The 22,689-nt window shown below is 42.4% G+C and overlaps 2 protein-coding genes across 4 annotated transcripts in view; one reads left to right on the forward strand and one right to left on the reverse strand.

Annotated features, from left to right (window-relative positions):
* Positions 1 to 1,503: 1,503 nt before the first annotated feature.
* LOC137071684 (endothelial differentiation-related factor 1 homolog) lies at positions 1,504 to 4,516 on the reverse strand. The gene is made up of 5 exons (XM_067439868.1): positions 4,361 to 4,516; positions 3,915 to 3,966; positions 2,690 to 2,850; positions 2,496 to 2,589; positions 1,504 to 1,782 (listed from the first exon to the last, which is right to left on the reverse strand). Exons 1-5 carry the CDS (start codon positions 4,436 to 4,438, stop codon positions 1,721 to 1,723), a joined length of 447 nt encoding a protein of 148 aa, XP_067295969.1. The 5' UTR covers positions 4,439 to 4,516; the 3' UTR covers positions 1,504 to 1,720.
* Positions 4,517 to 12,761: 8,245 nt separating this feature from the next.
* Positions 12,762 to 22,689, forward strand: part of prrc2b (proline-rich coiled-coil 2B) — a 56,221-nt gene continuing 46,293 nt past the window's right edge. For all 3 annotated transcript variants that reach the window (XM_067437527.1, XM_067437528.1, XM_067437529.1), the window contains exons 1-5: positions 12,762 to 12,946; positions 16,958 to 17,136; positions 18,097 to 18,274; positions 22,391 to 22,493; positions 22,584 to 22,647. In XM_067437527.1, coding sequence (XP_067293628.1) covers positions 17,022 to 17,136; positions 18,097 to 18,274; positions 22,391 to 22,493; positions 22,584 to 22,647 — 460 coding nt within the window. In that variant the 5' untranslated portion in view covers positions 12,762 to 12,946; positions 16,958 to 17,021. The remainder of the gene's footprint in view (positions 12,947 to 16,957; positions 17,137 to 18,096; positions 18,275 to 22,390; positions 22,494 to 22,583; positions 22,648 to 22,689) is intronic.

The following is a 22,689-nucleotide window of genomic DNA, read 5'->3' on the forward strand; positions in this document are numbered from 1 at the left end:
CCGCTGAACTCATGCTCCGTGATTATTACGCAGGATGGAGAGTATAGTTCCTAGCCATATCGGTCTAAAAAAAACACAACTTTTCATTTTCCGTCGGTCTTAGTACACGATGTAACTACAGAAGAGTCAAGTTTTAAGTAGGAAAAATATGGAAACTCTTTGGCCATTTTTTGAGCGGGATGCTAACGGTCTAATCCGATTCAATGATCTATGCTAAGCTATGCTAAAAGTGCTACCGCCAGATACAGAGATCGGATGAATGAATCTGAAAACGGTAAAACTCAAACTCTAGGGGAATTAATGAGCCTATTTTCAAAAATTGTATCGTTGCTTAAAGTGATAGTTCCCCCAAAATGATCCTGATGTTGATCTGCTGACCCCCAGGGCATCATAGGTGTGTGTGTTTCTTCCAAGCGGCAACCTCCCGCGATCTCTCTTGAAGCCAATAGGGAAGTAATGTAAACTGTAATTCCTCAACTGGCCCCTAGGGACAGGCTCCAGAAGGAGCAGAATCTCATTGAGCCCCATGTTAAAATTCTCAACTTTAAAGCAGAATAAAACATGTTTACAGCCTGGTACAAATTGTGGTTTTGGCTTATAAGGCTAATTTTGATCTTCATGACAACTCTGAGGGGGGTGAATTTTTTTATAACTCATTCGTTTCCGTTATATAAAGCCTTAAGGTTCTGCATAATTAAGGGCGTGGTTACAGGTGGATAGCCATTTATCCGCCGTCTATAGTTATTGCGTCACCTCAGCTCCGCGCACATCCCGCCTTTTTGCCCATTTTCTGTTATCCGGGAGTGACACGCGTTGACTCGCTCACAAGATGGCAACGCTCAGCTCATCTCTACTTTACGCTTCAGAACGGCTTATCAGAATCCTATGGGTGACGTCACGGACACTACGTCCATATTTTTTTACAGTCTATGGTTTCTTCAGGAGAACACACATGAAGATGTTTAACTCAGCCGTTGCTCGTATAATGCATGTCAATGGGGTGTGTTTCTATGAGAGTAAAAACACACAGACATACGAATCCATATTAAACCCTGAGGCTCGTGGAGACACACTGATGTCTGAAGACACGAAACGATCGGAAACGATCCGAAACGATCCGAAAGAGGATTATTTGCAGTGGAAAAAATGACTGGAAGTAATGGCGATGGGAACACTAGATGAGATTCGTCTGATATGAGGTATAAAATAACACAAATACTGTTGTGTTTCTGGCAGAAAGCGATCGTTTCGTGTCTTCAGACATCAGTGTGTCTCCACGAGCCTCAGGGTTTAATATGGATTCGTATGTCTGTGTGTTTTTACTCTCATAGAAACACACCCCATTGACATGCATTATACGAGCAACGGCTGAGTTAAACATCTTCATGTGTGTTCTCCTGAAGAAACAAACACACCTACATCTCAGACGCCCTGATAAACATCACTGGTTCATTTTTGGCTGAACTATCCCTTTAAGAAGACAGGACTGAATGATGACATGGCTGCAAAAGTGTCAGATTTTATTCAAGCTTTACGACATGAACATCAGATCAAGGCCACACTGGAGCAGAACCGGAGTAACGTGCTCTTAAATGATTATAACCGGTTCTCCGATCGGCCGTCGACACGAGAGCTCGACCTCAGGCCGAAGCGCTCCTCTGCATCCGAACGCTCTCAGAGCCTTCAGCGGCACCGAGCCGGATTCGCCGAGGCTTCGTCTTCACTTCTTCTTGGGTTTGGCCTCCAATGGCTGCCCGATCTCTTTACCGCGGAGCTTCAGACCTGTCACGGACGAAAGGTGGATGTTAGAGGCGCAGGTATTGCTGGTCCTGTGTTGTGTTTGTGTGTTGTTTTGTTTGCAGGTGTGCTGTCGAGTGGGGGTGTGGTTGTTCCACCTGAAGCTCGTTTCCCAGGTGTAGAAGAACTACTGCTCTAGGATTGGAAAGGGGACTAGGATGTGACTGCACTTTGGCTGAGCGGCTGCCATTTTGTTATTTCCTCTGTTCTTACGTTGATTATTTAATAAATTCTTTTTTTTACTACTTGCTGGTCCATGTTGCCTCCCGTTCATGTCGCAATTGTGAGACAATCAGGAACGGCATTTCGGGAAACTCCGGACTTTATCTTCACTACATTTGAAAGGCAAATGTTGTACTGTTTACTCCACTACATTTCTGTCCAGGTCCTCGAAAGACGTTTCTGTCGCAGCTTTGAAAATCAGTGGATGATTTTTTTTCAATAGCACTGCCAAAAATGCTCTTCTTACTTATTTTTGTCTTGTTTCTAATGTAAATGCATCTTGATTTAAGAATTGTTAGATATTTAGACTAGAAACAAGACAAAAATAAGTAAGAAGAGCATTTTTTGCAGTGCATCAGATTAGCGCATCAGGATGGCATTCGTACAACAAATCGATACAGCAAATGTATTTTTGATCCAGTCCACCTCTAAACACACACACACTGCTCAACACACACGATGGAGGATCTGCTTACCCAAGACTCTCTCGATTTTGCCCATGACTTGATTATTAGGGATGGCCTTCCCACATTCATAGTCTGCGATGACCTGAGGCTTCTCACTGATTTTCTGGTGGAAACACAGAGCGAGATATTTCTGATAAACACGAGGATCTGTAACACACACACACACACACACACACACGAGCTGAGACAGACACGGGGCTTACAGTGGCCAGATCTTTCTGCGTCAGGCCCTGGTCCTGTCGAGCTTTCTGGATGACTTTTCCCACTTCCAGAGACACTCGCTGGTGATGGAGCTCCTCCGTCTCATGGTCCAGTTTGGCCGTATTCTTGGTCACCAGATGCTGCTTATTCTGCCCCGCCGACCCTGAGATCGGCACAAGCCACCAAATCATTCAACTAGTGCGTTACGGTGGGGTCATTTAAAAACGCTGGCTTAATTTACCCCACAATATCTGGCTCACTTTGCCCCGTAGCTGGCATTTTTGGACTAAACTAGCTAGCTAACCAATTTAGCGAAATGATTTGCATGGTTTTTAACACGCTTTTCTTAGTACTTTGGTCGTGTTTCTAGTCAAAATATCGAATAATTCTTACATTAAGAAACATTTACTAGACAAGTACAAATTATTGTCTTGTTTTGGGGAAAATAACTCTAAATGAAGAGAGTTTCTGCTTAAAATGAGATAAATAATCTGCCAATGGGGTGAGAAAAATAATCTTGTTTCTTGTTCCCAATCAGAAATAAGATCATTTTGCCTGTTTTAAGCAAAAACTCACTTCATGTTAATATTTTTCTCCAGAAAACCACAACAAATATCTTATGTAATTTTACTCTTCTAGTAAATGCATCTTGCTTTCAGAATTTTTAGATATTTGGACTGGAAAACAAGAAAAATAATACAAAATAAGAAAAGCATTTTTTTTTTTTGCAGTGTGGCTCAACTTACCCCACTCTCCCCTGTGCATCATATAAAAAATGTTATTTGTATTTTTGTGCATTTTTCATAGAACAACTTGAAAAGTGTCATTCAAGATTTATGACTTCATTTTCATCTCTATGCTCCAAAAAGTGGTAATAAATGGAGTACATCTGCTGCACAAAGCGGCATTAAACTAAATATTAAATCAGAAACATTATCGAACTCAAATATAATACGTTCATTTAATATAAATTACATTTAAAAATGACAGACACGAGAGGGTTAGCTGTCAAATAAGTGTCCGAAATGAATTAAAAACGTAAGCATACTAATATAATCAGATAAAGATGATTAATGAGACGTTATTGAGGCAGTTTTACTGTAGATGATGATGATGATGATGATGTGAGGTTAAAGGTCAAAGTTCCTTTAGTGGTTGTTGTCAAACACACTCCAGTAAATCTACCAACAAACTGCAACATGCATAAAAGTATTATTATTATTTTACATTTTTTGGTGGTCTCCACTTCTTCTCCTCTCCTCTGAGCAGCAGCGACCGCCTAAAGCATCAATCACACACAACACATTCATCTTTCATTACTCAACACATTCATATTTTTAGTTATTGTCATTTGTTTTCGATGCAAATCCGATGTTTTGGTGTAACGCACTTTTTACAACACGGTAGCGATTGTTTCAAAGAAGACTTAGTTTTATAGAAAGTATTGAGTTAAACAATCATAATATCAATATATTAACGTATCATTAGTGATTTATTGTCATTCTACACATTCCAGACACTGTCTCTGTGTGCCGAAACAACATGGAAGTGAGGTGTGTGTGTGTGTGTGTGTGTGTGTGTGTGTGTGTCACGCTTGTTCTGGCTCATCATCAGACGGGAATGTTCCAGATCGAACATAAGCCGAGCTTTAGCCGAACTCTGACCGGACTCACCTGCCTGGACTTGGACTGAGAGGCGGACGGACCTTTCTTCCTCAGCACGGTCACCGTGTCCCAGTCGCTCTCTGCCATGCTGTCTGGGTGTGTGTGTGTGTATGTGTGTGAGTGCGCACTTCGACACAGATCCGCTGACGCTGTTAGTGTTTACACGGAGCAGAGATTCACTGATTCCAACAGCGCCACCCGCAGGCCAGCGCCTGAACTACACCCAACAGCATCGACACTTCTTATTATAATAAAAGGATTTATAATTAAAGGGTTAGTTCAGCCAAAAATGAAATGTCTGTCATTAACTCCTCCCCCTAATGTTGCTCCACACCCGTAAGACCTCCGCTCATCTTCACACACAGTTTAAGATATTTTATATTTAGTCCGAGAGCGTATGCAAGTGTATGCACACTATACTGTCCATGTCCAGAAAGGGAATAAAAACATCATCACAGTAGTCCATATGAGACATCAGTGGGTTAATTAGAGTCTCTTGAAGCATCCAAAATACATTTGGGTCCAAAAATAACAAAAACTACGACTTTATTCAGCATTGGCTTCTCTTCCGCGTTTGTGTTCAATCCTCAAATAAAGATTCAAACGGTTATGAATCAGCGAATCGATTCATGATTCAGATCGCGAGTCAAACTGCTGAAATCACGAGACATTGGCGATCCGAATCATCGATCGATTTCATTTTTTGGGTAAACTAACCCTTTAATGATTTACACTTGCACATTTTTATAGTTTTAATTTATGTGCGTCAATCTTGAATCAAAATAACCTCCCCTGCCTTTTTTATTATGATTGCAAAAATACACAGATGGCATTGCATCTCTTCTCTTTTTTTATCCATTTTTTAAAATGTACTATTATCGAAATTATAAACAACAGTACAAAAACACAGGTTTCAAAGATAGAGAAAAAAAACGATCAGACTGTGCCCTATATAGGGGATAGGGAACGATCAGACAGTGCTCTATATAGGGGATAGGGAACGATCAGACAGTGCTCTATATAGGGGATAGGGAACGATCAGACAGTGCTCTATATAGGGGATAGGGAATGATCAGACAGGGCTCTATATAGGGGATAGGGAACGATCAGACAGTGCTCTATATAGGGGATAGGGAACGATCAGACTGTGCACTATATAGGGGATAGGGAACGATCAGACAGTGCTCTATATAGGGGATAGGGAACGATCAGACAGTGCTCTATATAGGGGATAGGGAACGATCAGACAGTGCTCTATATAGGGGATAGGGAACGATCAGACTGTGCACTATATAGGGGATAGGGAACGATCAGACAGTGCTCTATATAGGGGATAGGGAACGATCAGACAGTGCTCTATATAGGGGATAGGGAACGATCAGACAGTGCTCTATATAGGGGATAGGGAACGATCAGACAGTGCTCTATATAGGGGATAGGGAACGATCAGACTGTGCACTATATAGGGGATAGGGAACGATCAGACAGTGCTCTATATAGGGGATAGGGAACGATCAGACTGTGCACTATATAGGGGATAGGGAACGATCAGACAGTGCTCTATATAGGGGATAGGAAACGATCAGACAGTGCTCTATATAGGGGATAGGGAACGATCAGACTGTGCACTATATAGGGGATAGGGAACGATCAGACAGTGCTCTATATAGGGGATAGGGAACGATCAGACAGTGCTCTATATAGGGGATAGGGAACGATCAGACAGTGCACTATATAAGGGATAGGGAACGATCAGACAGTGCTCTATATAAGGGATAGGGAACGATCAGACAGTGCTCTATATAGGGGATAGGGAACGATCAGACAGTGCTCTATATAGGGGATAGGGAACGATCAGACAGTGCACTATATAGGGGATAGGAAACGATCAGACAGTGCTCTATATAGGGGATAGGGAACAATAAGACAGTGCACTATATAGGGGATAGGGAAAGATCAGACAGTGCTCTATATAGGGGATAGGGAACGATCAGACAGTGCACTATATAGGGGATAGGGAACGATCAGACAGTGCTCTATATAGGGGATAGGGAACGATCAGACAGTGCTCCATACAGGGGATAGGGAACGATCAGACAGTGCACTATATAGGGGATAGGAACGATCAGACAGTGCTCTATATAGGGGATAGGGAACGATCAGACAGTGCTCTATATACGGGATAGGGAACAATAAGACAGTGCACTATATAGGCGATAGGGAACGATCAGACAGTGCTCTATATAGGGGATAGGGAACGATCAGACAGTGCTCTATATAGGGGATGGGGAACGATCAGACAGTGCTCTATATAGGGGATAGGGAACGATCAGACAGTGCACTATATAGGGGATAGGGAACGATCAGACAGTGCACTATATAGGGGATAGGGAACGATCAGACAGTGCGCTATATAGGGGATAGGGAACGATCAGACAGTGCTCTATATAAGGGATAGGGAACGATCAGACAGTGCTCTATATAGGGGATAGGGAACGATCAGACAGTGCACTATATAGGGGATAGGGAACGATCAGACAGTGCTCTATATAGGGGATAGGGAACGATCAGACAGTGCTCTATATAGGGGATAGGGAACGATCAGACAGTGCTCTATATAGGGGATAGGGAACGATCAGACAGTGCACTATATAGGGGATAGGGAACGATCAGACAGTGCTCTATATAGGGGATAGGGAACGATCAGACAGTGCACTATATAGGGGATAGGGAACGATCAGACAGTGCTCTATATAGGGGATAGGGAACGATCAGACAGTGCACTATATAGGGGATAGGGAACGATCAGACAGTGCTCTATATAGGGGATAGGGAACGATCAGACAGTGCACTATATAGGGGATAGGGAACGATCAGACAGTGCACTATATAGGGGATAGGGAACGATCAGACAGTGCTCTATATAGGGGATAGGGAACGATCAGACAGTGCACTATATAGGGGATAGGGAACGATCAGACAGTGCACTATATAGGGGATAGGGAACGATCAGACTGTGCCCTATATAGGGGATAGCGAACGATCAGACAGTGCACTATATAGGGGATAGGGAACAATCAGACAGTGCACTATATAGGGGATAGGGAACGATCAGACAGTGCACTATATAGGGGATAGGGAACGATCAGACGGTGCTCTATATAGGGGAGAGGGAACGATCAGGCTGTGCCCTATATAGGGGATAGGGAACGATCAGACAGTGCTCTATATAGGGGATAGGGAACGATCAGACTGTGCCCTATATAGGGGATAGGGAACAATCAGACAGTGCACTATATAGGGGATAGCGAACGATCAGACAGTGCACTATATAGGGGATAGGGAACAATCAGACAGTGCACTATATAGGGGATAGGGAACAATCAGACAGTGCACTATATAGGGGATAGGGAACGATCAGACAGTGCACTATATAGGGGATAGGGAACGATCAGACGGTGCTCTATATAGGGGAGAGGGAACGATCAGACTGTGCCCTATATAGGGGATAGGGAACGATCAGACAGTGCTCTATATAGGGGATAGGGAACGATCAGACTGTGCCCTATATAGGGGATAGGGAACGATCAGACAGTGCACTATATAGGGGATAGGGAACGATCAGACGGTGCCCTATATAGGGGATAGGGAACGATCAGACAGTGCTCTATATAGGGGATAGGGAACGATCAGACTGTGCCCTATATAGGGGATAGGGACCGATCAGACAGTGCACTATATAGGGGACAGGGAACGATCAGACTGTGCCCTATATAGGTGATAGGGAACGATCAGACAGTGCACTATATAGGGGATAGGGAACGATCAGACAGTGCTCTATATAGGGGATAGGGAACGATCAGACAGTGCACTATATAGGGGATAGGGAACGATCAGACAGTGCACTATAAAGGGGATAGGGAACGATCAGACAGTGCACTATATAGGGGATAGGGAACGATCAGACGGTGCTCTATATAGGGGAGAGGGAACGATCAGACTGTGCCCTATATAGGGGATAGGGAACGATCAGACAGTGCTCTATGTAGGGGATAGGGAACGATCAGACTGTGCCCTATATAGGGGATAGGGAACAATCAGACAGTGCACTATATAGGGGATAGCGAACGATCAGACAGTGCACTATATAGGGGATAGGGAACAATCAGACAGTGCACTATATAGGGGATAGGGAACAATCAGACAGTGCACTATATAGGGGATAGGGAACGATCAGGCTGTGCCCTATATAGGGGATAGGGAACGATCAGACAGTGCACTATATAGGGGATAGGGAACGATCAGACGGTGCCCTATATAGGGGATAGGGAACGATCAGACAGTGCACTATATAGGGGATAGGGAACGATCAGACAGTGCACTATATAGGGGATAGGGAACAATCAGACAGTGTACTATATAGGGAATAGGGAACGATCAGACAGTGCTCTATATAGGGGATAGGGAACGATCAGACAGTGCACTGTATAGGGGATGGGGAACAATCAGACAGTGCTCTATATAGGGGATAGGGAACAATCAGACAGTGTACTATATAGGGGATAGGGAACAATCAGACAGTGCTCTATATAGGGGATAGGGAACAATCAGACAGTGCACTATATAGGGGATAGGGAACAATCAGACAGTGCTCTATATAGGGAATAGGGAACAATCAGACAGTGCTCTATATAGGGGATAGGGAACAATCAGACAGTGCACTATATAGGGGATAGGGAACGATCAGACAGTGCACTATATAGGGGATAGAGAACGATCAGACAGTGCACTATATAGGGGATAGAGAACGATCAGACAGTGCACTATATAGGGGATAGAGAACGATCAGACAGTGCACTATATAGGGGATAGGGAACGATCAGACTGTGCCCTATATAGGGGATAGGGAACGATCAGACAGTGCTCTATATAGGGGATAGGGAACAATCAGACAGTGCACTATATAGGGGATAGAGAACGATCAGACAGTGCACTATATAGGGGATAGGGAACGATCAGACAGTGCACTATATAGGGGATAGGGAACAATCAGACAGTGCACTATATAGGGGATAGAGAACGATCAGACAGTGCACTATATAGGGGATAGGGAACGATCAGACAGTGCACTATATAGGGGATAGGGAATGATCAGACAGTGCACTATATAGGGGATAGGGAACGATCAGACAGTGCACTATATAGGGGATAGAGAACGATCAGACAGTGCACTATATAGGGGATAGAGAACGATCAGACAGTGCACTATATAGGGGATAGGGAACGATCAGACAGTGCACTATATAGGGGATAGGGAACAATCAGACAGTGCTCTATATAGGGAATAGGGAACGATCAGACAGTGCTCTATATAGGGGATAGGGAATGATCAGACAGTGCACTATATAGGGGAGAGGGAACGATCAGACAGTGCTCTATATAGGCGATAGGGAACAATCAGACAGTGCTCTATATAGGGGATAGGGAACGATCAGACAGTGCACTATATAGGGGATAGGGAACGATCAGACTGTGCCCTATATAGGGGATAGGGACCGATCAGACAGTGCACTATATAGGGGACAGGGAACGATCAGACTGTGCCCTATATAGGTGATAGGGAACGATCAGACAGTGCACTATATAGGGGATAGGGAACGATCAGACAGTGCTCTATATAGGGGATAGGGAACGATCAGACAGTGCACTATATAGGGGATAGGGAACGATCAGACAGTGCACTATAAAGGGGATAGGGAACGATCAGACAGTGCACTATATAAGGGATAGGGAACGATCAGACGGTGCTCTATATAGGGGAGAGGGAACGATCAGACTGTGCCCTATATAGGGGATAGGGAACGATCAGACAGTGCTCTATATAGGGGATAGGGAACGATCAGACTGTGCCCTATATAGGGGATAGGGAACAATCAGACAGTGCACTATATAGGGGATAGCGAACGATCAGACAGTGCACTATATAGGGGATAGGGAACAATCAGACAGTGCACTATATAGGGGATAGGGAACAATCAGACAGTGCACTATATAGGGGATAGGGAACGATCAGGCTGTGCCCTATATAGGGGATAGGGAACGATCAGACAGTGCACTATATAGGGGATAGGGAACGATCAGACGGTGCCCTATATAGGGGATAGGGAACGATCAGACAGTGCACTATATAGGGGATAGGGAACGATCAGACAGTGCACTATATAGGGGATAGGGAACAATCAGACAGTGTACTATATAGGGAATAGGGAACGATCAGACAGTGCTCTATATAGGGGATAGGGAACGATCAGACAGTGCACTGTATAGGGGATGGGGAACAATCAGACAGTGCTCTATATAGGGGATAGGGAACAATCAGACAGTGTACTATATAGGGGATAGGGAACAATCAGACAGTGCTCTATATAGGGGATAGGGAACAATCAGACAGTGCACTATATAGGGGATAGGGAACAATCAGACAGTGCTCTATATAGGGAATAGGGAACAATCAGACAGTGCTCTATATAGGGGATAGGGAACAATCAGACAGTGCACTATATAGGGGATAGGGAACGATCAGACAGTGCACTATATAGGGGATAGAGAACGATCAGACAGTGCACTATATAGGGGATAGAGAACGATCAGACAGTGCACTATATAGGGGATAGAGAACGATCAGACAGTGCACTATATAGGGGATAGGGAACGATCAGACTGTGCCCTATATAGGGGATAGGGAACGATCAGACAGTGCTCTATATAGGGGATAGGGAACAATCAGACAGTGCACTATATAGGGGATAGAGAACGATCAGACAGTGCACTATATAGGGGATAGGGAACGATCAGACAGTGCACTATATAGGGGATAGGGAATGATCAGACAGTGCACTATATAGGGGATAGGGAACGATCAGACAGTGCACTATATAGGGGATAGAGAACGATCAGACAGTGCACTATATAGGGGATAGAGAACGATCAGACAGTGCACTATATAGGGGATAGGGAACGATCAGACAGTGCACTATATAGGGGATAGGGAACAATCAGACAGTGCTCTATATAGGGAATAGGGAACGATCAGACAGTGCTCTATATAGGGGATAGGGAATGATCAGACAGTGCACTATATAGGGGAGAGGGAACGATCAGACAGTGCTCTATATAGGCGATAGGGAACAATCAGACAGTGCTCTATATAGGGGATAGGGAACGATCAGACAGTGCACTATATAGGGGATAGAGAACGATCAGACAGTGCACTATATAGGGGATAGGGAACGATCAGACAGTGCACTATATAGGGGATAGGGAACAATCAGACAGTGCTCTATATAGGGAATAGGGAACGATCAGACAGTGCTCTATATAGGGGATAGGGAACGATCAGACAGTGCTCTATATAGGGGATAGAGAACGATCAGACAGTGCTCTATATAGGGAATAGGGAACAATCAGACAGTGCTCTATATAGGGGATAGAGAACGATCAGACAGTGCTCTATATAGGGGATAGGGAACAATCAGACAGTGCTCTATATAGGGAATAGGGAACGATCAGACAGTGCTCTATATAGGGGATAGGGAACGATCAGACAGTGCTCTATATAGGGGATAGAGAACGATCAGACAGTGCACTATATAGGGGGTAGAGAACGATCAGACAGTGCACTATATAGGGGATAGGGAACGATCAGACAGTGCACTATATAGGGGATAGGGAACAATCAGACAGTGCTCTATATAGGGAATAGGGAACGATCAGACAGTGCTCTATATAGGGGATAGGGAATGATCAGACAGTGCACTATATAGGGGAGAGGGAACGATCAGACAGTGCTCTATATAGGCGATAGGGAACGATCAGACAGTGCACTATATAGGGGATAGAGAACGATCAGACAGTGCACTATATAGGGGATAGGGAACGATCAGACAGTGCACTATATAGGGGAGAGGGAACGATCAGACAGTGCTCTATATAGGCGATAGGGAATGATCAGACAGTGCTCTATATAGGGGATAGGGAACGATCAGACAGTGCTCTATATAGGGGATAGGGAACAATCAGACAGTGCACTATATAGGGGATAGGGAACGATCAGACAGTGCACTATATAGGGGATAGAGAACGATCAGACAGTGCACTATATAGGGGATAGAGAACGATCAGACAGTGCACTATATAGGGGATAGGGAACGATCAGACAGTGCTCTATATAGGGGATAGGGAACGATCAGACAGTGCTCTATATAGGGGATAGATCATCAACTTCATTAAATAGTCATTAAAACAATAATGATGTGCACCAATAAATGCCATCAATAAAAGCAAGAACTGTCCATTTTAATACTATGATCTGGGTCGTGCAGCGGCCTGTAGGCGTCGCTGTGGCTCTGTGGTGACGTCATATCCGCTCTGGGCGGCAGCAGCAGCAGCAGCAGCTTCACTCTCAGGCCGGGAAAAACTGACAACAAGCGAACTGAGAAAAACACAGAGAAATCTGCATCCATCCTGCCGAGTTTTTCTCTCCGGTGGAAATATATCGATATATGTGATCTGAAGTGACAGTCATACGCTTACTCGGTGAGTTATTCGCGCGCTCAGGGCGGTTGTGTGTCTGTTTGGGCTCGGTTTGTCGCAGGATGTCTGAGTGTTTGTGTCGCTTTGTTCTGAGGAGCAGCCATTTTTAATCGCCTCACACACCAACAAGTCCACACAAAACGCTCATTAACGCATTTATTACTCAATTATACTCACCGATCTCAATTAAACACCAGATTCTGTCCCGGTTTGGCGCTCGTTTGTCGAATTATTTACCTCAGAGGCGGCTCGCGGCTAATCTTCGTAACTTAGCCTTGCTAAAGCTCTGAGGGGATTTTTGTTCAAATCTCTCAGATTGTGTTCAAAATCGTTATTAATGAGACTCGTCACATACTCTAGTGTGTATTCGTGTTGATTGTGTGTGTGTAATGAGCTGTGTGTGCTGGAGAGCTTCTGTTTACATCTCATGCTAACCGACTCTTAGCTAACGGAGGGATTCAGTGTGTGTGTGTGTGTGTGTAAATAAAACGCCTTTCCCGTGTCACTTAAACAGGTTTAAAGAGTGGATTTAAGAAGTGTGTTTGCTTCATTTAGTCTAGCCTCAACATATCGCTTTCATGATATTTCGCTTATAAATCGTTGGTTTCGTAATCATTGTTTTGCTCTTTGTGTGTGTGTGTTTTTGTTATGATTTGTATTTTTCATTTCTGTTTTACTGTCATGTTGACTGAGTTTGGCTGCTGATGATGAAGGCCGTCTATCAGGTTGGAAATGGAAAGCTTTGTGTGTTAGTGTTGACACACGATTGGTACCTTTGTCCTTAGTAACGTTAATTAACATGTATTTAGAGTATTATTAAGGTTTGCTTTAGGGCTAGTTGTTTGTAATTGGCACAAATGAACCCACTTTATATCTGGTGTCTTGAACTAATATGTAATTGCTTAAAAATAATGTATTTATTGTGTTTTATTGCATTGTGAAACACTTGTGTTGCTGTTGAATTGGGTCACTGTTAGGGACATATTTAAACAATAAGTGCGCTGTATCAAATTAATTTAAATGTTATGACAAAAGATGCATAATGTAAGGTAGGACCAATAAACAGAGCTTAATTATCTGTCACGGCCCAAAATATTGGACATCTTTTACTGAAAATAACATAATCTGAAGGGTTTTGAGTGTATGATCTCAAATAATCATTAAAGGGGCGGTAAAACACTTCTAACTTTAGCAAGTGTGTAATGTTGCCGTTTGAGCATAAACAACATCTGCAAAGTTGCAACTTTTAAAGCAAATGGAGATATTTGCTTTTAAAGAAATACACTTTTCACAATGTTGAAGTAGCCTATTAAAATAATTCAGATATTGCATGCTGTTGTGATATGCATATTGCAATGTGCATTTTCTATATATTGCACAGCCCTACTATTAAGCCAGCTTCATTACACGTGACAAAAAGAAATGTTGGAAAGTATGTGTAAACATGAAACTAAACCTCCAGCAGGTGGCAGCAGGGACCGTCTTAAGCCAGGTGCACACTGTGCGATTTTGGCCACGATTTGGTCGTCTGAGACAAATGTAGCAAATCCTAAAAGATTCCTCAGATCCGAGGCTAAAATCTGACGTCTTTGGTCGTTAGTTTGACATGTCCACCAGCAGCCGATTAATGAGCGCTGCGATCAAATTTTACCTCAGGCGAAATTCTGGCAGTGTCAGAAGATTTGGCACACAATCCTGCAGTGTGACTTCTCCTACGACGACCGTCAAATATCTCCGTTTTTCAAGACAAACTATGACCAAAACGAGAGCTAGAGATTTATTTGTAGCCAGCATTTCAGTCCCGCGTGTAATGCAGCTCACTGTCACCCAACGCGTCATTCATTGATGATATAAAGCTCCGGGTGAGTTTTCTTGCGCGCGTCCGTTTTTAGCGCGCCTTAACTATCGTGCAGTCTGACATTAATGCCAACTGAGATCTTACAGAGTGACGTGGCTTACATCGGGGATCATGTTCGTACAGTCTGACAAGGGACATTCGCAAAGGATTTTGAAAAATCGCACAGTGTGGAGGAGCCATAAATGAGCGAGAGACTGAGTCGTTCATTCAAACGATTAATTCAAACGCTGAATCGTTCAGTAACACACTTGTTGCTGTGAGTGAGACGCGTTATGGGTCTGCTGTAGGGCTGTCAACGAATATTCTAAATTCGAATAGTTTTTAAAAAAACGAATTTCGAAAGTGAAAATTAATATATTCTAATAAAATAAAATAAAAAGCCACGTTAGTAGCCTAGGGTAGTAGAGGCGTGGCTGTCTGCTTTTTTGAGTGATCGCGCGCATGGGGGTTCAGGGAGAGGTCACAGGAGTCGCACTGTCACTGCAGGGAAGATGGCAGAAAGTGCAGAGCCCAACTCGACCGCAGCAGAGAACTCCATAATCTAAAAACCCATATCTGGAAGTACTTTGGATTTTGGTCTGTAGGAGGTAAAATTGTTGAGCCGTGAGATAGTTATATGCAAGCTATGTAAGATACAGTTAGCATACCATGCCTCATTTTATTTAACGTTAAACAGAAACATTACTGAAGTGTAGGCTACTGTACTGACTGAAGAGATATCGCCTGAATAAAGGATAAATGCACTGCTTCCACTGCTGTGATTATTCACCGTTCCATGTTTAGCACGGCACAGCTCACTCGGAGCGCTCAATATGCTGTCAAACTTCAATTAATATTAATATTTTTTTAATCACTGAATGAAGCCTGCTATATTTGGGACATATATTACATATATTGGGACAATTTCATTTATAATCTTAAATTAGATGGACATGTTTGAGGTTGTTAGCGGCATAAAGACACCTGTCCACCCCATACAATCAGTAAGAATCCAACTATTAACATGGCCAAGACCAAAGAGCTGTCTAAAGACACGAGACAAAATCATACACCTCCACAAGGCTGGAAAGGGCTCCGGGGAAATTGCCAAGCAGCTTGGTGAAAAAGGTTCACTGTTGGAGCAATCATTAGAAAATGGAAGAAGCTAAACGTGACTGTCAGTCTCCCTCGGACTGGGGCTCCATGCAAGATCTCACCTCGTGGGGTCTCAATGATCCTAAGAAAGGTGAGAAATCAGCCCAAACTACACGGGAGGAGCTGGCCAATGACCTGAAAAGAGCTGGGACCACTGTTTCCAAGGGTACTGTTGGTAATACACTAAGACATCATGTTTTGAATTCATGCATGGCACTGAAGGTTCCCCTGCTTAAACCAGCACATGTCCAGGCCCGTCTTAAGTTTGCCAATGACCATTTGGATGATCCAGAGGAGTCATGGGAGAAAATCATGCGGTCAAATGAGACCAAAATCGAACTTTTTGGTCATAAATCCACTAAACATGTTTGGAGGAAGAATAATAATGAGTACCATCCCAAGAACACCATCCCTACTGTGAAGCATGGGGGTGGCAGCATCATGCTGTGGGGGTGTTTTTCTGCACATGGGACAGGGCGACTGCACTATATTAAGGAGAGGATGACTGGGGCCATGTGTTGAGAGATTTTAGGGAACAACCTCCTTCCCTCAGTTAGAGCATTGAAGATGGGTCGAGGCTGGGTCTTCCAACATGACAATGAACCGAAGCACAGCCAGGATAACCAAGGAGTGGCTCTGTAAGAAGCATATCAAGGTTCTGGCATGGCCTAGCCAGTCTCCAGACCTAAACCCAATAGAGAATCTTTGGAGGGAGCTCAAACTCTGGTTCTCTCAGTGTGTTCTCCGTGTTTCTTATTTCCAAGTGGGAGAAAATGCAAAATAGCAGGGTGTTCAAATACTTATTTTCCTCACTAGGTCTGGGGCGTTTTCACAAACTCGTTGAGAGTTTGTCTTCTGCAAGGTTTCTGCCTGGCTCTTTTTATCTGTCTGACCTGGCTCATTGAGTGTGTTTGGTTGTTGATCATCTGAACCAGTTTCTCGGATGGGATGACGATGATTTGTGTGGCATTATAGCTCAGAGATTGTGTTTTTAACAGTTATGTCTTTGTATGTCTCCACAGAAACAGACGGTACTGAGGAAGAGGTGCAAAGAAAAATTCCCATACTCGATGACATTACATCGCAATGTCCGATCGTTTGGGGCAAATAACCAAGTCCAAGGATGGGAAAAGCAAGTATTCGTCACTCAGCCTATTTGACAAGTACAAAGGGAAGTCAATAGAAACTCAGAAAACCACAGGTGAGACTCAAGAAACGCCTTAAAAAGGAAATTTATGTCACTAATAACTCTCCCTAATGTCGCTCCACAGCCGTAAGACCTCCGTTCATCTTCACACACAGTTTAAGATATTTTATATTTAGTCCGAGAGCGTATGCAAGTGTATGCACACTATACTGTCCATGTCCAGAAAGGGAATAAAAACATCATCACAGTAGTCCATATGAGACATCAGTGGGTTAATTAGAGTCTCTTGAAGCATCCAAAATACATTTGGGTCCAAAAATAACAAAAACTACGACTTTATTCATTATAGTGTGCATACACTTGCATACGCTCTCGGACTAAATATAAAATATCTTAAATGGATGTCACGCCATGTTTAGCGCAGCAGTGTGATGTATATGATGTTTCCTCTGTATATTTGACTATATTCACTAGGGCTCTGCGATATTGAAGAAAAATGCTGTATGCAGTATCTTGTTAAATAATGCGATATGCGATACGATATTGGTAATAGTGTGTAAAATCTATTTAAAGTATATTTTAAACAAATATTTTAAAAACTGAGAATGAAACCTTTTGTGTTTCACATTTTCTTTGGGAAAAGAAAGCGTCGCTACAGCTTCTAAAAGTGATCAGCAATGTTTTAGCAAACATTTATATCACAAATCATTCACGTGTGTGTGAGTGTCAGACAGCGCAAGACTGCAAGTTATTGTTTTGTCGCAAATTATTGCGTTTAATAACAGGTTTTTTTTTACATCAAGCAAGTCTCATAATTAACAGTCTTGAGCCCAGTCTATTCTCTGCTCTATGCATCGACCTAAAACGTACACTTTTCACTATGTTGAAGTAGCCTATTAAATTCATTCAGATATTGCGTGCCGTTGCGATATACATATTGCAATATGCATTTGCAATATTTTGAAATTTTGCACAGCCCTAATATTCACAGCCTCTCTCTCTCTTCTCCTATAGTTGTTGCACGACATGGCTTACAGAGTCTTGGCAAAGTGGCCGCTGCCCGGCGTATGCCTCCTCCCGCTCATCTGCCGAGTCTGAAGTCTGAGAGTAAAGGAAACGATCCCAACGTGATTATCGTGCCCAAAGACGGTACAGGATGGGCAAACAAACAGGATCAACCCGATCCAAAGAGGTCAGGACAACTTTTCTACCCACTGCAGCTTTGTGGCCTGTGTGAAAAGTGAATTGAAGGACAGATCGTGTGTGGGGGCATGTTTTTGTGACATATGAGGACACAAATGTGTATAATGCCATGGGTATGACACAGGTATTACAGGAGAGGGTGAAATATGAGGACATTACCCATGGCCCCACTTTACAAAAGGCTTATAAATCACACAGGAGGAGTTTTTATGAGAAAGTAAAAATGCAGAATGTTTCCTGTGATGGGTAGGTATGTGTGTGTGTGTGATGGGTAGGTTTAGTGTGTGTGTGTGTGTGTGGTTTTGCAGCAGGTGTGTCTGGAGGTCACGGTGATTGTCATGCAGAGCAGCTTGTTTTAAGAAAGGCAAAGAGAATGGGAGATGCTCATAGTGTTAGTCTTGTGTTTTTCAGGGATGTGATGTTTTTTTCCCACCGCAGCCGACATTAACCAGTGTCAAAAGCACTTTAAGCGTTAACGTTAGATCATTTGACTCGTGGTCATGTTGTACTTCTTATACACGGCATCACAATGTTTGCAGTGAAATGTTTCGTTTTTTACTTTAAAACTGTCACACTTTGCCGTGATCTCTTCATGAGTATTCTTTTAAATAAAAAAAACGAAAGATCACTGATAACCGATATGGTGTCAAATATTGCGCCCTGGTAGTAAAATGTTTAATTGCTGCCGCACGGTGAAATTCATTTAACTGCTTTAAGACTCACACTACAATCTGCATTAAAAAATGCATTTGATTAATCGAGAACAAATGAACGTGATCGGCGAAATTCTTAACGATCAACTATCGATCGTCGATTAATCATGCCCATTAGGGGTGGGCGATATATCCTGAAAATTATATCACGATATTTCAGGAATATTTGCGGTAACGATATTTATGACGATATAGAAAAAAATATATGGAACAAAGTTTTATTGGTTATTGCTGCTGGTAGGCAGTAGGGCTGGGCGATATGACGATATTATCATATATCGACGATGTCTCGCAAATATGTCGATATCGATAACAGTCAGTGTTATCAGACGATAATCGACATCATAAAAATGACGACTGATAAACTCACAGGACATTGCGTTGCCAAATACATTATAAATAGTAGTTACCATACACTCACCTTTTTAGTGTTTTTGATGCATAACTACAGTAGCCTATATGTGTTAAAGCAAAACATTGAATTATGGATTAGACGTTGGTTGTGTTTTCATTATACACGCGCAAAGAGAAGCACATTGGCTTGGCTAAATGTTTTAAAACGCTCTAAAAATATTATTTCCTATTAGGCTAAATTATAAATATAATAGCCTATTAATAATACAAACATTAATCAAACATGGAAACCTGGAAAACATTTAAAATAGCCTACTAACGCAAAAAATAAAACGAAAGAGAAACCTTTGGGGGGAAAAATAGCTCAACGGGAAAAAAATAGCTCAACCTTAAACGGCTGAAAATGTCTATAAAACCTAACCATAGGCCTGTATTTTAAATACTATAAAATAAAGGTGTTAGAATAAAATTATTATAATATAAAAAATGAAAGAAAAATATATTAAAGTGATGTAAAAATGCGCGTTAAACTCACAGCTCGTGCAGTGATGGAGCGCAGTTCTGAACAGAAACGCATGAGCTGCTCGCGTCAACACTGCACTTTGCTTCATTACATATTTTCGTTTCGAATGGTTTCGTTTAAAAGTGGACATTTTAAGCTTTCTATGCGCATATGTCTGTGAGGCAAGTAGCCGGCTGCGTTTCGGTTTATTTATGAGACACGCGCTCCAGTTCATTAGAAATTAAAGCGATCACTCCCGCGACTTCGACACATGTCTTCCATTTGCATATTATTTATTAAACCCAGGCAATTGGCCAAAGAAACCTTTATTAAAATTAAGATACAATTTAAACAAAACGAAAGAATGCTTTCTACAAAACAAAACTTAATATTAAACTGAATATAACCACCAAAAGCATTTCTGACTCACTCGCATCTTTGCACTTATCATAATCAGATGAAATGTAAAAATACTATTATAATAGGCCTATTCAAACATAATATGCAAAAAGAAAGAAGACAAATATTGTTTAATGGCTACAACAAAGTGAGCTACAGATAAATGTCTGAGCTGGATTTAATTATTTTACAGGTGAGCGGTGAGCGCGCGTGCCTGCGGATTATTGAGCTGAGTCAAGCCAAGTCAGCTTTATTTATTATACTAGTTCTTTTACAATGACGATTGTTTCAAAGCAGCTTCACAGTGTTAAACAGGACAATATTGCAGCAAAATTTGATTTCCAGTCGTTCTGGGAAAACAGTGATGTTATCAGCTTATTTCGTTAATTTTAGTTTTAACATGAGTCACACCGGTCCGCTTCGCTCATTACAGGCTCATTCTCATAATTACAGTTAATGTGCCGGGCCGGGCAAGGCTCGGACACAACGAGCACAAGCTCCGGTAGGGTCGGGCTTGATTTTTTGAGCACGATCTAAGCTCTAATTGACATTTAATGTGTCATTGCTGCTCGACCACATATCCGTCGTCTTTGAGAAGCGGCTGCAGAGCGGAAACGAGGCCGCTACTGCTGGGTATAGTGTACGTGAATATGGCTGCGGAGGGTTCACTTTCTTTCTTTTTTTTCTTCTTCTTTTTTTTTGCACAGCCTGCAGATAGCCTCTGTTGGATCCACTGGTTCACCATTTGCATTTGGTTTAAATCCATAATACTGCCAAATTACTGATGTACATCTTTTCTTGGATATTAAGCGTTGTCCTCCATTTTATGCCTGGAAAATTTTGTGGCGCAGGGGAGTGGGCGGGATCAGTGCGGAGTAGATGATATTATCGGATATCGCAATGTTTTTGAAGGCGATTATCGCCCCCCAAAAATTAACATATCGCCCAGCCCTAGTAGGCAGCAGCATTTATTATTGCGAATAAAATTAAAGGCATTGTTTATCCTTTTTCAATGAGCTTATGTCAATGATGAGAGAATATTTAATTCAAAGTGTAAATCTACTGACATAAGGTTACTAGTGTTTTCACTGGAAAACTTTAAACAAAAAAAAAGATTTTTTTTTAATATAGGCCTAGCCTATAAAACATTTAGTTTAGCAATAACTAAAGTAATTTATGTCATGTTCTGTCTGAATATTCAATTCTGATTGGGAAGGTGTACAATAGCAGAGGTAATTCCAAGTTAAAATACCGTTCTGTGTGAGCCGCTTTCATTATGAAGCGCGCGCACGCACATACATACACACGTCACTCGCATACAGAGATCGCGCTGCAGATTCAGGAGCACGGAAGCTAGTTATCAACGCCACCCCGCGACTTTTAGCAACAAAATATCTAAGCTACTGGATCACTACATAATATTTCTCAGCAATGATGGGGTTACTCGCTATTTTAAAGTAATAAACGCACATCTGCATTAAAAGATACGCTGAACAGACACAGTCACGCATGTATGTCTCTCTCTCTCTCTCTCTCTCTCTCTCTCTATAATAAAAATAAATGCTATAATCCATTCATTCAAATAAACGTATTACTTTATACACTACTTACTTTATCTCTGTGTCTCATTCGAAGTGTGCACAATGCTAGATCTAACTAACTTAAGTCATAACTGATAAAAATAAACGGCTAAAGCCCTTCCGGCTAAATATTGTGCGGCAAACGTCAAAATCAGCCATAAGCTGTTCATGTTATGTCAGTTGTCGAGAGCTGACCTTTTGTAACCAAGTAGCTCCCTTTTAGGTACTAAATCATCATCGGAGGCTGACGTGCTGATCTTCATACTCTTCTCTCAGACAGGTGTTGTTGTGCGCGATAGGGAAAGTAGATGCGCCATACGGCATCGCGTATATCATTGATATCGCGATATGACACTTTTTTTTATCATGTAAAGATTTATACCGGTATTATCGCGGACGATATGATATGGCACACCACTAATGCCCATCCCTAAAAGTCTTTTGGCTGAAAACCGAAAATGCACTTTGGGGGCGAAAATTTACAGTGGCTGAATATTTTGTGCATCCCTAAAATAAAGTTGACTTGACTGATGGTGTGTCTGTGTTTCCTCCTGCAGTTCCGCTGCATTATCAGCACCGCTGCCGGAGTCGCAGCCACCGCAGGCTTCACAGAAATCTGTCTCCAATCTTCAGAAACCCACGCCAATCACCAGCCAAGAGGTACAAGCAGCACCTTCATCAGCTCATCTTCATGGAGAGACTACAGCTTCAGTCCTGATGTGTGTGTGTGTGTGTGTTCTGTTCCTCTAGAGCACAAGTACAGGTGGACCAAAGCAATGGGCACAGCTCAATGGAAAGGCAGTCGATCCAGATGGTAAAAATCTGCTTATTTTCTGTAGAAAGATGTGCACTGCAA

The sequence above is a fragment of the Pseudorasbora parva genome, chromosome 3 (assembly GCF_024679245.1).
Source record: "Pseudorasbora parva isolate DD20220531a chromosome 3, ASM2467924v1, whole genome shotgun sequence".
Classification (NCBI taxonomy): Eukaryota; Metazoa; Chordata; class Actinopteri; order Cypriniformes; family Gobionidae; genus Pseudorasbora; species Pseudorasbora parva.